The 16,814-nt window shown below is 40.0% G+C and overlaps 1 protein-coding gene and 1 non-coding gene across 3 annotated transcripts in view; one reads left to right on the top strand and one right to left on the bottom strand.

Moving 5' to 3' along the window:
• Positions 1-563: 563 nt before the first annotated feature.
• LOC118642935 lies at positions 564-670 on the bottom strand. Its single transcript, XR_004961844.1, has one exon. It is a non-coding gene; the product is annotated as a U6 spliceosomal RNA (small nuclear RNA).
• Positions 671-9,981: 9,311 nt separating this feature from the next.
• LOC118641827 (survival motor neuron protein) overlaps positions 9,982-16,814 on the top strand; it is a 28,821-nt gene continuing 21,988 nt past the window's right edge. For both annotated transcript variants that reach the window (XM_036279408.1, XM_036279407.1), the window contains exon 1: positions 9,982-10,088. In XM_036279408.1, the coding sequence (XP_036135301.1) occupies positions 10,011-10,088 (78 nt within the window). In that variant the 5' untranslated portion in view covers positions 9,982-10,010. The remainder of the gene's footprint in view (positions 10,089-16,814) is intronic.

Genomic DNA, 16,814 nt, shown 5'->3' with positions numbered 1-16,814 from the left:
GCCCTGGCCAGTTTGGATCAGCGGTTGGAGCGTCGGCCTGCAGACCAGAGAGTCCCAGGTTCGGTTCCCACTATGGGCACGTACCAATTAAATAAATAAATAAATAAATAAATAAATAAAGCCAAAGCTTCTTAACCTGAAAAAAAAAATGCTATGTTACATCATCCTTAACAAGAGGCAGTGCATTATTATTAGCAATCTTCGTAAGTCCTGCTGAAAAGAAAAGGGGCAGCTACCATTGCCCAGGGTGATATACTGAAGTCAGTTTCATCAGTATACTGACCTCAGTATACTTGATTATTTCTGAATGCCTTTTCTATTAGTGGCAATGTAAGAAACCTTACCCACTTATCAAACCAGAATGTTTTTGAAAATTGGGCTAAAAGGGAATATTGATTACTGCCATTGTTTTTCTAACTTTAAAAAATATATTTTGTTTTTTCCCCATGTTTTTATTTATTTTGGGGGGGTACCAAATTACTTTATTTGAAGGAATGGTACAAATGAAAAGATGTAAGTGGATTATTTGGTACAAGTTATAGAAAAGGTAAAGGTAACTCCAAAAAAATATGGAATACTTCACGAATTTGCGTGTCATCCTTGCACAGGGGCCACGCTAATCTTCTCTGTATCGTTCTAATTTTAGTATATGTGCTGCCGAAGCGAGTACTCCCCGTGTTTTTATAGATGGGAAGTTTTACCCATTCTAGAAAGGTACAATCTATTTTTGTATCATATTTTCAAGTTGTAACTTGTATAGAGAGCTTTTTCTGTTTAAGGCAGGTGTACTGCTGCTATTAGTTTTGAGCCTACAATCTGTTTCAAAACTATTGAACTTTTTTTTTCTTTGCATTTATCTTCAGACAGAGCTGGAGGGAGAGAGGGAGGAAGAGAGAGAGAGAAACGATGTGAAAGAGACACATCGACTGGTTGCCACCCACATGACCCCAACTGAGGTCGGGGACAAACTGCAACTGAGGCACATACCCTTAGCGGGAAACGAACCCGGGACTCTCTGGTCCACGGGCCGACACTCCCACCGCTGAGCCAAAATGGCCAGGGCAAAACTATTGAACTTTAAAAAGTATGTCCCCCACAATGTATACATATATCAAATCATCACCTTAAATATATGCAATCTTAGCCCTGGCCGGTTTGGCTCAGCAATTAGAGCATCGGCCCACCGACCAGAGAGTCCCGGGTTCGTTTCCCGCTAAGGGCATGTGCCTCAGTTGCAGTTTGTCCCCGACCTCGGTTGGGGTCATGCGGGTGGCAACCAATTGATGTGTCTCTCTCACATTGATGTGTTTCTCTCTCTCTCTTCCCCCTCTCTCTACTACTCTATCAGAAGATAAATGCAAAAATGTTCTCTGGTGAGGATAAAAAAAATTATATATATATATATAATTATATATATAACCAATTTTTATTTGTCAGTCGTGCCTCAATAAAGCTGAGGGGGAAAAAACATATTCCTAAAGTGAAAACATATATAAAATTGGCTTTGACAATCAGATTATGCGATTTGTATATTTTACCATCTGTGTCATGGTTTTAACAGGGATATCAATTAAGCAGGGAGTATTTCAACTTTTTAAAGTAAATTCCTAATTGCCTTTGGTGATGAAGATCTATAAACACCAAAATTTAATTAAAAATTGAATTATCTTTATGATTGTCAATCAGTTTTTCATTAGATCAAAACTGAATAGGAACATTTATTAAACTGGCTCCTACAGTTTCATCTACTAAAGTACTTGCCTAGATAATAATCATATATTGAAATATGTTGTCTTTCTAGATGGCCAAGTCATGAAAATGTCACTGAGATAAAAAGAATTGACTACAAGTTGCTCAAATGCACTTTCCTATAAATCCAGAAAGATTTATAACTTAGTACAGACTTTTCCTTACAACTTTGCTTCTTAAAAACAAAACCTTTGCCCAGCCAGTGTGGCTCAGTGGTTGAGCATTGGCCCATGCACCGAGAGGTCGCCGGTTCAATTCCTGATCAGGGCACATGCCCAGGTTGTGGACCAAACCCCCAGTGGGGGCCACTGAGGAGGTGGCCAATTGATGTTCCCTCTCATCAATATTTCTGTCCTTTCCTCTCACTTCCTCTCTCACTAAAACCAATAAAGAAGAGAAAAAATTTTTTTAATTAAAAAAAAATAGTAAACCTTTGTCCTGGCTGGTGTGGCTCAGTTGATTGACCATTGTCCCATACGCAAAGAGGTAGCCAGTTTGATTCCTGATTAGGGCACATGCCTGGGTTTCGGGGTCTATTCACAGTAGGAAGTATGCAGGAGGTATCCAATTGATGTGTCTCTCTCATCAATATTTTTCTCTCTCTCCCTCTTCCCCCCCTTCTTTCTCAGATGTTTTTTTCTCTCCCTCCCTCCCATTCTATCAAAATATCAATGGAAAAATACCCTCGGGTGAAGATTTTTTAAAAATTTTTATTTATCACCCAGCCAGTGTGGTTCGGTGGTTGAGCATTGACCCATGCACCAAGAGGTTGCCAGTTTGATTCCCAGTCCGGGCACATGCCTGGGTTGTGGGCCCTATCCCCAGTGGGGGACATGCAGGAGGTGGCCAATTGATGTTCTCTCTCATTGATGTTTCAATCTCTCCTTCTCCTACCCTCTCTCTCTAAAAAAATCAATAAAGAAAATTTTTTATTATGACATAACTTTTTTTAATTATTGATTTTTAGCGAGAGGAAGGGAGAAAGAGAAACATCGATTTGTTTCACTTATTTATGCATTCATTGGTTGATTCTTGTATGTGCCTTTATCAGGGGTCAAGCCTGCAACCTTGGCATGTCAGGATGATAACCAACTGAGCTACCTGGCCAGGGCTGTAACATATAGAAGTATGTTCCATGCTACATACTACTCTTGCTACTTTATCAGTTGATTGCTGTGACTTAGTTTACTGATATATCAGTGCAGAAGCATTTGTTTGCAGTATAGTTTGGTGCAACCTTTCTCCACTCTTGTGAGTTTACAAGAAATTGCCTACCAACCTCACTGAAATCAAGACAATATTATTGAATACTTTACTTTTATAAACATATATTACATGTCAAGGACATTTTTGGGGTGGAGAGGTCAAAGTCACATTTGGCTTTCTACCTCTCAAGATCACTGTTAGAGTGACTAATGAACGGACATTTAAAATCAAGTTATATATTTTAATATATGCTTGAGGAAATATAACCACATTAAAACTGATTTCATGGTATATTGGAACTTTGAGTGCAAACAGAATTATTAACTTATTAATAAACAACCATTATTTGAAAGGATGAGAGACTACAGAGTCTAAGGAAAAGTTGAAAACAAGACTTTCAAAGGGTCAGGAGCTAGAACAGCTCCAGGTACTATGAGACAGCTTTTTCCACAGTGCTGCTATGAGGTTGAAATCCTGACAACAATTTTCAGTCTTTATCTCCAAATGTATTTGTTTGGGTTATATGCCTACCTCCTCAGCAAGAGGAGGGCAGGTCATCTTAGCTGATGATATAACTGAAAGTATATCCAATGAGCAATAGGTGGTCTTCCAAATAAATATGGGTTTTGTTGCCAGAAGAAAACGCTGGACAGACTAAAACAAAATAATAGTCCAATATTTTTTTAAATATTTTTTTTCATTGATTTTAGGGAGAGAGAGATAGAAACATCAATGAGACAGAACATTAATTGGCTGCTTCCGGCATGCCCCCCACTGGGGAGTTGGCCCACAACATGGGCATGAGCCCTGACTGGAAATCGAACCGGCGACCTCCTGGTGCATGGATCGATGCTCAACCAGTGAGCCACACTGGCCAGGCCAATACTTTTATTGCAAAGCTAAGACTAAATCTTTAAAATATATGTGCATGATAATGCAAATCATGAAGGTGGTAAGTGAATGTCTGATGTGTGAGAATGCTCAAGTTTATACCATTTGTATCTCTAACCAGTTCTCAAAGCCCAAAAATGCAATACCTGCTCATTATAGAAAAATTGGAAAAATACAACAAAAGGGCTAAAAGAAATTTAGCAATAAATTAGGCAGTTACTTAGAAAACTAAACATACCCTTATTATATGACCCAGTAATTGCACTCCTGGGCATTTATCTCAGTGAAATGAGCATACAGCTTAATTGTACGTGTTTTTTTTTTATCCTCACCCGAGGACATTTTTCCATTTTTTGTTCAGATAGAGTGGGAGGGAGGGGGAGAGAAAGAAACATTGACGTGAAAGGGACACATCGAGTGGCTGCCACCCGCACGACCAACCAGGGCAATTGACAAACTGCAACCAAGGTACATGCTCTTAGCGGGAACCGAACCTGGGTCTCTCTGAACCGCAGGCCAGCGCTCTAACCGCTGAACCAAACCAGCCAGGGCTAATTGTACATTTTGATGGACTTTTACATGTAAATTCTCCACCCAGATCAAGATACACAGACATTTGCAGCACCCTAGCAAGCTCCTTTGCAACCACTTTTAGATAATGCCCCCTATCTGACTATCACCGTAGATGAGTTTTGCCTGTTCTTTAATTTTACATAAGTGTATAAAGTATGTACTTTTAGGAGTCTGGCTTCGTTTGCTCAATATTATGTCTGTGAAAATCCTCCAACTTGTGTGTAGGAGTAGTATATTACTTATCATTGCTGTGTATATTTCTGTTATATGAATATACCATAATTTAGTTATTCACTGTACTTTCCATGGGCATCTGGATTGCTCTTAGTTTGAGGCTATTATGAATAATTGTGCCATAAACATATAGATGCAGATATATAGATATATACATATGTATCGATATATGTATATTTTTATCCTCACCCCAGTATATTTTTCTATTTATCTTCAGATAGAGTGGGAGGGAGGGAGAGAGAGAGATAGAAACATCGATGTGAGAGAGACACATTGACTGATTGCCTCCTGCACAACCCTGGGATGAACTGCAAATGAGATACATGCCCTTGACCGGAATTGAACCCGTGACTCTTTGGTCTGCAGGCCAACGCTCTAACTGCTGAGCCAAACTGGCCAGGGCAGATACAGATATATTTATAGATATCTATATCTATATATAGGGTGTCCATAGATTCTATTACATTTTGAAAATAATAAACACTGACTTTATAATTATTCAAAGTGTATACATTATGGGGGGATACTCTATACATTTGTATATATATTGGTGGTCATAGGCACTTATTTCTATTGAATAGATACCTAGGAGTGAAATTGCTGAGGCTTAGGGTATATGAAATAGTTGTATATTTCTCTCAATGCTCATGTAAACATGTTTAAACATATATATATAAGGGGTGTCAGGGGTTATCTAGGGCTGCTGTAACAAATTATCACAAACTTGGGGGCTTACAACAACAGAAATTTATTCTCTCACAGTTCTAGAGGCCAGAAGTCTAAAAGCAAGATGTCAGCAGGACCATACGCCCTCTGATATTCTAGGGGGAAATACTTGCCTCCCTCTTCCAGCTACTAGTGGCTCCAGGCATTACTTGTGTGGTAGCAGAGCTCCGATCAGTGCCTTTGTCTTCACATGGACTTGTATCTTCTTCCTGTCTCTTCTAAAGGATTTCATCATTAGATTTAGGGCCCACTCTAATCCAGGATGATCTCATTTTATGATCAATTACACCAGCAAAAATCTTTTCCTAAATGAGGTCACATTCACAGGTATCTGGTGGACATATCATTGGGGGGCCACCATTCAACCCACTACAGGGAGTTTTGGGTTTTTTTTAAACTTCATTGTTGAATGTATTATAGATGTTCCTCATTTTTCCCCCATTGACCTCCTCCTCCCCACTCCTGCCCCCACTCCTGCCTTTCCCCACACTGTTGTCTGTGTCCATTGGTTATGCATATATGCATATAAGTTTTTTGGTTTATTTCTTCCCATCCTCCAAACCCCCTTCCCTTTAAGGTTTGTCAGTCTAGCAACCAATTTGTACTTCTTAATCCCTTCATCTTTTTCACCCATTCCCCCAACCCCCCTCCCATCTGGCAACCAACAAAATGTTCTCTGTATCTATGAGAATGTTTCTGTTCTGCCTGTTCATTTTGTTTGTAGATTCCACTGTCGATAGATATGTATTCATTGCCATTTTGTTTGTTCATATTTTTAATCTTTTTCTTCAAGAAGACCCTTCAGTATTTCATATAATACTGATTTGGTGGTGATGAACTCCTTTAGCTTTTCCTTGTCTGGGAAACTCTTTATATGGCCCTCAATTCTAAATGACAGCTTTGCAGGATAGAGTAATCTTGGTCGTAGGTTCTTGCTTTTCATACAGGGAGTTTTTAAAAACAAACATGGGAAACTTAGCTTTAACATTATACTTTTTTTTAATAACCATGCCAACAGGTCAGTACATATAGGTCTGACCATCATATGGATGTCAGTAATTTATCCAGTTACTTCCGTACCCATGGACAATTAGGATGTTTGTAAGCTTTGCCACTAAAAACAATTCAGTAATATATATATCATCATATTTATCCCCATGTACAGGTGCTTTTATTTCTATAAGAACAAATTTTTAAATTTTTTTATTTATTGATTTTAGAGAGAGAGAAACATTAATTTGTTGTTTCACTTATTTATGTATTTATTGGTTGATTCTTGTGTATGCCCTGACCAGGGATCAAACCCAAAACCTTGATGTATGGGGAAGACGCTCTAACCAACTGAGCTACCTGGCCAGGGTCTAACAAATTCTTAAAGGTAGGATTTCTAGGGGAATGGTGTATATATTTATAATTTTAAACATATTTTCCAACCAGAGGGTAGCACTTCATAGCCCTATGGACTTCATAACATCAGATATTTTTAATCTCTAATAATTTTGCCAACCTGAGTGAAAAATGGTTCTTAGTTTTGGGGTTTTTTTCTCCCTCCCCCTGGTTATTGGTTTTTATTTTATTTTATTATTTTTTTTTTTTCCTCACCCAAGGATATTTTTCTTTTCTTTCTTTTAAAATTACTTTTTTGTTTATTGATTTTTAAAGAGAGAGGAAGGGAGAGGGAGAGAGAGATAGAAACATTGATGAGAGAAAACATCGACTGGCCACACCTCCTGCATGCTCCCCACGGGATGAAGCCCACAACCTAGGCATGCGCCCTGATCGGGAATCGAACCAGTGACCTCTTGGTGCATGGGACGACGCTCAAACACTGAGCCACACCAGCCGGGCACTTTTGCCAGTATTTTTAATTACATTATTAAATGTCTAGTTTCTTTATAAGTGAAGATGCAGACTGACAGCTAGCAGACTTATCCAGTGCAACATGTTTAAAAAACATTGTTTTACAAACATTTATTTTTCACAGTTCTGGAGGCTGGGAAGCCCAAGATCAACATGCCAGCATACTTGGGTTCTGGTGAAGGGCCCCTTTCTGGGTTGCATACTGCCGACTTCTCGCTGTGCCCACTCATCATTCAAATAGTCTTCCAAAACATCATTTGGAATTTTCAACTTTCTGCTGCTCTAACGGTTTTGTGTGCGTTCTTTTTTTTTGTTAATCCTCACCCGAGGATATTTTTCTATTTATCTTCAGATAAAGTGGGAGGGAGGGAGAGAAAGAGAAACATTGACAGGAGAGGGACACATCGACTGGTTGCTTCCCGCATGACCCCATGACGCCGACCAGGGCTGGGGACAAACTGCAGCTGAGGTATGTGCCCTTGACTGGAATTGAACCCACAACTCATTGGTCCATGGGCCAATGCTCTAACCGCTGAGCCAAACCAGCCAGGGCTGTGTGCATTCTTATGTACAAATCACTGACACATCTCTGATCTCCTGAACCTAGATCCTGAAGTAAGGTAAGGTTAAGGAACTAATTGGTTTTGGCCTTGTCTTTTGTTTATTCACTATTTCACAATTCAAATTCCAGTATATATTATTCAAGTTGAAAATATGATCACTAATTATTTGACTTTTTTATTTGATTATGGGCAAGTTTCAAGAGTTACTAAAGGTAGATTTTTGGTATAAAAATTCCATATGCACAAAGGTTGGTTTCAGTTCATGAAGTTAAATTTAATGTTTATATAAATGCCTTCAAATCCGATAAAATTGTTTCCTTTGAAAATTCGCTACATTATGCTTTGAGTGATTTGTCTATTATATGAAATAACTTTGTAGAATATAGTAATTCAAATCCGGATTTCACCATCAGGAAAAATTGTAATTTCTTTGAGGACAAAAATGCCATAGGTTCATTTTTTTTTGAACCAAGTCTTGATAAGTAGAAATACTTTTTCAACAGAGAACCTACCATTTTAAATTCTTTAAAACGAGTTCCTCCTTGAAAACATTATACTAAGTGAAAGAAGTCAGATACAAAAGGCCACATATTATATGATTCCAGTTACATGAAATATCCAGAATAAGTAAATACACAGAGGCACAAAGTAGATCAGTGGTTAGGAGGGAGGAGAAAATGATAAGTGACTGCTAATGGATACAAGGTTTCTTTTTAGGGGTGATGAAAATGTTCTGGAATTAAGATATTGGTAGTGGCCACACAACTTTGGGACTATACTAAAAACCATTAAATTGTATGCTTTAAAATGGTGAAAAATCTAATTGAGCTTTTAAAAAATATATATTTCTGATATCTATCTATAGAAGCTAAAGGGGAGGCCTCAAAGTTACATGGGTGGACTTTCTTTTAGTAAATTGTAATATGTACTTGGAAGTCATTTGACTATCCTAAACATCTAATAAAGAATACTGGCAAAGTAATGGTAGTAAGCTCCTTCACAGACTTAAAAACCTGCCTGATCCATGTTGAGACAAACATAAAAACACATTGGGGTGGAGGGGGAGAATGCATGTCCTTCAGTAGTATACAACATTTGATCCCATTTTTTAAAAATATGTTTTTATTGATTTTAGAGAGGAAGGGAAAGGAGAAAAACATCAATCTCTGCCTCATATGCACTCCCTTCTGGGGTTGATCTCTTTTTTTTAAGTTCAAACATACTAGAAAATATTTGGGAGAATAGACACTAACCTAAATGTTAAGTTTGGGAGGTGTCTAAAGGCACAGATTCCAGGCATCTGTGTAAACGTTCTGTGCCTCAGTTTCCTCATCTTTAAAGTGGGGATAAGAGCCCCTAATTCTAGGGTTGTGAAAATAAAAGTAAATATGTAAAACTATTTTTGAAAATTTCTATTTATATTTTTACACATTTAAAAAAATATTTTTATTGAGTTTTTAGAGAGAGGGGAAGGAAGAGGGGGAGAGAGAGAGAGAGAGAGAGTGACTGATTTATTGTTCCACTTATCTTATGCATTCATTGGTTGATTTTTGTATGTGTCCTGATTCAGGATGGAACCCAACCTTGGCATATCAGGAGGATGCTCTAACCAACTGGGCTACCTGGCCAGAGCTAAAACTCTAAAGCACTTTAAAAAATATATCATTATTGGTTACCTCTGGACTTGTTTTTATTGTATTGGTTTATCCTTTTTTTATAATCACCTGCCATGAACACTACTTTTTTTTAATCGTCACCTGAGGATATGTTTCTTGATTTTTAGAGAAGGAGAAAGAGAGAGATCACTAGATTGCCTCCCCACGCACGTAGGGGGGAATCAAACCCCCACCTAGTTTGTGCCCTGACAGGAAATCAAACCGCAACCTTTCGGTGTACCCGATGTTGCTCCAACGACTGAGCCACTCTAGCCACAGCAACGAACAGCATTTTAAAAAATACATTGTTCAAAACAAAAATACCCTGGTCGGACCAGTCTACGAATACACTAGACTAAAAAGTGAAATCAAAGAATTGGGGAAATACAGAAAAGCAAGTGAGGTGGGGACGGCTGGCCTAGCGCGCGGAACCCTCGGGGCTCCCCGGTGCCCTCCAGGCCACCGTACGGCTCCGCTCCCAGAGGCCCCGGCGGCGGACAGCGTCATTCTCGGAGGCACGCAGCCGCGCCGCGCACGCTGTAGTAGCCTCGCCATGGCGATGGGGGGAGGCGGCAGTGGCGGTGTCCCGGAGCTGGAGGAGTCGGTGCTGTTCCGGCGCGGCACAGGCCAGGTGAGCTTGCGGCGGCTCTGCCTCCCGACGGGCGCCCAGTGCGGGCTCCTAGCGCCCATTAGCCGGCCCCTGCGCTCCTTCCCCAGCCCGGGGCTGGACCTGGCCAGACTGTGGTCCGCCTGTTTCTACATCTTTTTCCATTTGGGGAGCTCACCAGCAAGCTCCTTCCCTGCGCCGCTTGGCGCTCTGATGGCTTTGAGTCCAGGCCCTACAGCATCTTCCTCGTGCTTTGGTTTGTCCATTCTGACTGCGGAGCATGTGTATAGGCAGGCCAGGGTGAAGCAGGAAACCAGTTAGGAGTCTATGAAATGATCCAGACTTAGATCAGGGTGTCAGCAAAAGAGAACAGGGTACTTGGATTGTAGATATATTTTGAAACCAGAGGCAACAGGTGTTGCATATGGATTTGGTCATGGAGATTTGAGAGGGAAGTCAAGAATAACTTAAAGATTGTCCTGAGCAGTTGAAACTATGAATTTAGTTGCCCTTTATGCGTGTGCTGAGATGGGGAAGACAAAGTAGAGTAGGTTTATAAAGGAAAAGATCAAAAATTCATTTTGGGTGAAATCTGATTGGAGTGAGTTGGAGAGTGGGAGAAGAGAAGAGAAATTCAAGCAACATTGTAAACAATAATTCAGGGAGTTTTCTTGAAAATAGAAAGTACAGAAATTGGCCGATAGAGGGAGGAAGAGGTGAGATAAAGAGGATTATTATTGCCCAGCCAGTGTTGCTCAGTGGATTGAGCATCCTCCAATGGACTGAGAGGTCCTAGTTCCATTCCTGGTCAAGGCACATGATCCCCAGGGGAGGGCGTGCAGGAGGCAGCAATAGGTGTTTCTCTCTCCCTTCCTCTCTCTAAAAAACAAGATCAGTAAAAACTTATTTTAAAAAAGAGGATTGTTTTCTTGTTTGTTTTTTGTTGTTAGTTCTGACCTGAGGATATTTTTCCGTTGATTTTTCGATAGAGTGGAAGGGAGAGAGAGAAAGAGAAATATAGGCTGAGAGAGACATTGAATGGTTGCGGGGTGGGGGAATCAAACCTGCAGCTTAGTTATGCAGTTATGTATGTACCCTTGAACCGCTGACCCAAAACAGCCACGGCTTTTCTTATTTTTCTTTTTGTTTTTTAAGATAGGAGAAACATGTTTCAGGGTGTTTGTGGGCTAATAGGAAAGATCCGGTAAGGATGGAAAAATTGATGAGGCAGGAGAGAGAACGGCTAAAGTAGTGTTTTAGAGTAGGTAAGGGGCTGGGTTTGGCCTTTGTTAGGAACATTGATGGTTAATGTGGTGACAGTTATATAGGTTACAGATCTGATAGGAGACAAACTTTTTTTTTTTTTTTTTTTTTTAATCCTCACCTGAGGACATTTTTGTTCAGATAGAGCGGGAGGGAGAGAGAGAGAGAGAGAGAGATAGAAACATCGATGTGAAGGGACACATCGAGTGGCTGCCACCCGCACGACCAACCAGGGCCGGGGACAAACCGCAACCGAGGTACATGCCCCTAGCGGGAACCGAACCCGGGTCTCTGTACCGCAGGCCGACGCTCCAACCGCTGAGCCAAACCGGCCAGGGCCAAACTTTTCTTTTGATTGTTGCTGTTCTGTCAGTAAAAGAAGTATCAGCTAGGAGTGAGGACAGGGCAGATGATGGAAGTTTGAGCAGAGAGAAGGTAGAAAGTAGGTCTCTAGAGTGGATAAGTGTTGGACTAGGGGAATGTTGCTAGGCAACATTAAAGGTCTACTTGAGATTTGTGATCATGAATTTAAAGACTAGACAGCATGATTGTGTTTTCACCAGCTAAAATCACTTGAAGTTTGTGAGGTCAGACACAGAGTAATCAAGTTGTTGAAATAATAGGGTTGTACAGGCACAGTTCATTTTATTGCACTTCACTTTATTGTGCTTCATAGGTGTTGCATTTTTTACAAACTAAAGGCAAGATTCTCCACCTACAAAAACATTACAGTTTGCTTTATAGCAATGCTCAGTAACTGAACTGGGACCTCTCAGTCCATGGGATGACGCTCAATCCCCTAAGTCACACCAGCTGGGCACGTTGACAGGATTTTTTTTTGTCCTCACCTGAAGATATATATATATATTTTTTATTTATCCTGAGATAGAGCGGGAGGGAGGATGAGAGAGAGAGAAACATCAATGTGAGAGAGACACATCAACTGGCTGCCACCCACATGACCCCAACTGGGGTCGGAGACAAACCGCAACCAAGGTATGTCCCCTTAGCAGGAACCGAACCTGGGCCTCTCTGGTCCATGGGCCGACGCTCTAATCGCTGAACCAAACCCACCAGGGCTTGTTGGTTTTTTTTGGATTTTTAAAGTTTAGGAGTTTTAGTGAGGAAGGAGGAAGAATCTGGAAGTGGAAGTGAGGAGCAAGGAAAATTTCTTCCCCACCTATGGCACAGTGATTTGTGGGATATAAAGGAGAAAACATTTTGAGATGGCTGCAAGGAAAGTGGCATCCTCAGAGAAAGCCAGATTTTAGTTACAGCAAGAAGATGAAGGAAATATTCAGAGAAGAGGTTAAAGATATGGAGTGGGGAGTTTGTTGGAGAGCACGGTGGAAGTGTCAGTAGTTGAGGGGTGGTAGAAGATGGCAGAACATGAGGAATAACTTGAGAAACCTTAGCTGCTGGTAATGACTGAGAAACAAATATAAAGGCAGCCCTAAATGGTCTGTTTTGGTTGCTGTGTGACAAATCACTCAAAACTTAGTAGCTTGAAGCAACAATCATTTTATTATTTCTCATAGTTTCTGTGGGTTAGGAATTTGTGAAGGCCTTGCTGGGCATTTCTCTTTGAGATCTTTCATGTGGTTGCATCCACATAGTAGCTGAAGCTACAATAGCTGGAGCTGCAGCTAGGGATTGGCAGACCATTCATTTCTTTTCCTACAGTCTCAGGGCTTCTCCATGTGGTCTCAGTGTGTGGGCTGGTTTGGATTTCTTTATGCCCCTTTGCAATCCTTCCTTCTCATCTCTCCTCATCTCCTGACCCCAGACAACTGCTGATCCACTTTCTTTCACCATAGGTTAGCTTGCATTTTCTAGAACTTTAGAAACATAGAATCTAGAATTTTATAAACATAGAATCTTTTTTGTCTGGCTTCTTTTACTCAACATAGTTACTTTGAGTTTCATCTATTTTGTTGTATCAGTTGTTCATTCCTTTTTATTGCTCTTGTATGCCATTGCATAAATATACTAAATATGTTTATTCATTTACTGTTCATGAATGTTGGGTTGTTTTCAGTATGGGGCAGTTACAAATAGAGTATTAGCATAGAAGACTTTGTATGAACCTCTGCTTTCATTTCTCTTGGGTAAATACCTGGGTCATTATTTTAACTCTAGGAAGCTGTCAGACTTTTTCAAAGTGGTTGTACATTTCAACTAGCAATGCATGAAAGTTCCATTTGCTTCACATCATTGCTAACACTTGGTATGGCCAGTCTTGTGCTAATTGTAGACATTCTAATATTTGTATAGTGGTTTTAATTAACATTTCCCTGATGACTGATGATGCTGATCATCATTTTATGTGCTTATTTGCCATCCATATATCTTCTTTAGCAAAGTGTCTGTGCAGATCTTTTGCCCATTTTTGAATTGGTTTGTTTGCTTTGTTTTTGTTGAGATTTGAGAGTTCTTCATATGTGCTAGATACAAAACCTTTATCAGATAGATAATTTGCATATATTTTATCCCAGTTTGTGCTTGATTTTTCAGTTTCTTAACAGTGTCTTTTATAGAGAAATTCTTAATATTGCTGAAATCTAATTTTTTTCTTTTTTGGTTCTTTTGTTGTAGGCAATCTAAGGTTGCAAAGATTTATTTTTTAACTTTTATAGTTTGAGGTTTTACATTTAGTTCTATGATACATTATGAGTTAATTTTTTTTCTTTTGGATGAAGTTTTAGCTGACTTTCAGGAATAAATAGAGTGCTGAGATTTTTTTTATTGTTTTTTTTTTCTTTATTGATTTGAGAGAAAGGAAGGGAGAGGGAGAAAGAAATAGAAACATCGATGAGAGAGAACATCGATTGGTCGCCTCCTGCATGTCCCCCACGGGGATTTAGCCTTCAACCTGGGCATGTGTCCTGACCAGGAATCACACCGGCAACCTCCTGGTTCATGGGTTGATGCTCAACCGCTGAGCCACACCAGCAGACATGAGTTAATTTTTATATATGGTTTAAAATACAGCTCAAAATTGTTGTTGTTGTTTTGTTTTTGTTTTGCATAAGGATTTCCAGTTGACCAGCACCATTTGTTGAAGCTACTGTGCTTTCTCTGCTAAATTGTGTTTGTACCTTGGTTACAAGTTGATCATGTGTATGGGACTATTTCTGATTCTTGACTTCATTTCATTGATCTATTTTTCTACCTTGATGCTATAACCACATTCTTGAATACCATAGCTTTAGATTGCACCTTGAACTCAGATAATATAAGTCCTGCAACTTTGCTTTGCTTTGCTTTTTCCAAACTGCTTTGGCTGTTCTAGGTCCCTTGTATTTCCATATGAGGTTTAGAATCAGCTTGTCAACTTAATATACGTTCTTTTTCTCTTAGATCTGCAATTAAGTATATTTGATGCTGACAGTTTTTTGTTTTTTTCCCCTAACCAAGTTTTCTATGGTCATATCTTGCTTGGATGAAGCTTGTCTTCAATAGATTTCTCTGGAAAGGCAAGTGAATAGAGTATTCTTCCACCTTTTAAACTTGGTCTTAGTACTGGAGGACAGCTAGGATATATATAAAATCCTTGGCTCATACTTTTTTCCATAAATTTCTATAAGAAAGTCTAACACTAACTTGATTTTCTTTATTTTGTAAATGACTTGGTCTTTTTGCTTAGAGGCTCTGAGGATTTCTTTTTTAGAGTTTTTGTTTGTGTTTTAGCTTTTATTCTTCAGGGACCCATTTATACATAGGTTAAATATTCTTTACCAGTTGTCTTTATTTACCACTTCATTTTTTATTTTTATTCTTTTGGATTTTTTTTCTCCCATGTCTTCTTTGGTCCCCTTAGACTTTCTGTCAAACTTCTTTCTTTCACCTTTTTAAAATTCTTTTTCTTTTTGCTGCTTTGATTGGTGAGTTCCACTGCCCTGCCTTCAAGTTCACTGATCTTTCTACTTCATCTAGTCCAGTGTTACACACCTCTAGTGTATTTTTCAGTGCAGTTATTGTATTCTTTAGTTCTATGACTTCTATTCACAGCTGTCTTATATTTCCTGTCTCTTTATTGTAGTTGTCACTACACTCATCTGTACTTCTCCTGAGTTTGGTGAACATCTTTATAACTATTATTTTGAACACTTTATCAGGTTCCTCATTTAACCTTTATCATTACAGATTTTTTTCTGAGGTTTTATCTTGTTCTTTTGTTTGGAACATATTTCTCTGCTTCTTTATTTTGCTTTACTTTGTGTTAGTTTCTATGTATTACATAAAACAGCCACTTCTACCAGACTTCAAGGAGTGGCTTCATTTAGATGAACCCTAATCTTTCAACCTTGCCTTAGCTTTGAGTTGTGACTTATACCCTCTTCCACCTTCACCGCCCCCCCCCCCCGCCCCAAACCTTTAAGTTTGTGCTAAGACCTGTCAGTGTCCCAATGGTGAGAATCTAAATTAAGTCAGTAGCTAGATTAAGGCTGATTGGAAGCCAGACCTTCAGGCAGCAGCTTTTAAAATATGCAAATATATACAGACCTGTGGGAATGCAAATATAACTCCCCCACTGGCCCCAGAACCAAGAGATCTGAAAGTGTCCCCTAGATGCAAGTTTTAGTAATCAGGGTGCCGGACAAGTGTATGTGCTCCTTCTGGAAGATAACAGTGAGCTGTAGCTAGGCAGAGGGAGAGTGTGAAGATGGTGCCCACTGGCTGGAGCAAGGCAGAGAACATAAAGATAGCATCTGCAAGCCTCTGTCCTGGTTGAGTATCCCAGCAGGTTCCTAGGTATGTATTTAATTAGATGCCTGCCCTGGAGTCGGGGATGCCTGAAGATAAGCAACTGAGCCTCTTTCACTTAAAGTCTGGGTACCTCTCAATTGGCTGCTCCTTCACTGGGCCCCTGGGGCAGGTGAGTCCTTTAAGAGCCTTTTCCTAGTTTGTTGTTTCCTGCGGGTCTGGGGGACCTGAACCCCCTTGGTTTTCAAAGTTAGATGTTTTGAGGGCTCATCTCAGTATAGGTCTTTTTTTTTTTTTTTTTATCCTCACCCGAGGACATTTTTTCAGGTAGAGTGTGGGGGGGGGGGGACAGAGAGAGAGAGAGAGAAACATCGATGTGAAAGGGACACATCGAGTGGCCGCCACCCGCACAACCGACCCTGGCCGGGGACAAACTGCAACCGAGGTACATGCCCTTAGCGGGAACCGAACCCGGGTCTCTTAAGACCGCAGGCCGATGCTCTAACCACTGAGCCAAACCAGCCAGGGCTCAGTATAGGTCTTAAAAATTGGGTGTCTAATATGGGGTTCAAACCCTTAGCTCCTCAGGAAGAAGCTTCTGGCCTTGAATTTCCTCCCGATTATGGGTTGCTGCCCCAGGGTTGGGGTTTATGGTGAGATTGTCTCAGCCTCTCCTACCTGCTTTGATGTCGGGATTTTTTCTCATTTGCCTAATGTGTAGGAGTCCCTCAACTAATTTTTAGATTTTTTTCCAGAGGAAATTGTTCCATACATAGCTGT

This window comes from Molossus molossus, unplaced genomic scaffold (assembly GCF_014108415.1).
Source record: "Molossus molossus isolate mMolMol1 unplaced genomic scaffold, mMolMol1.p scaffold_m16_p_3, whole genome shotgun sequence".
In the NCBI taxonomy this organism is placed as follows: Eukaryota; Metazoa; Chordata; class Mammalia; order Chiroptera; family Molossidae; genus Molossus; species Molossus molossus.
Note: the sequence above shows the minus strand (reverse complement) of the source record. Positions and strands in the feature narration are given on the sequence as shown.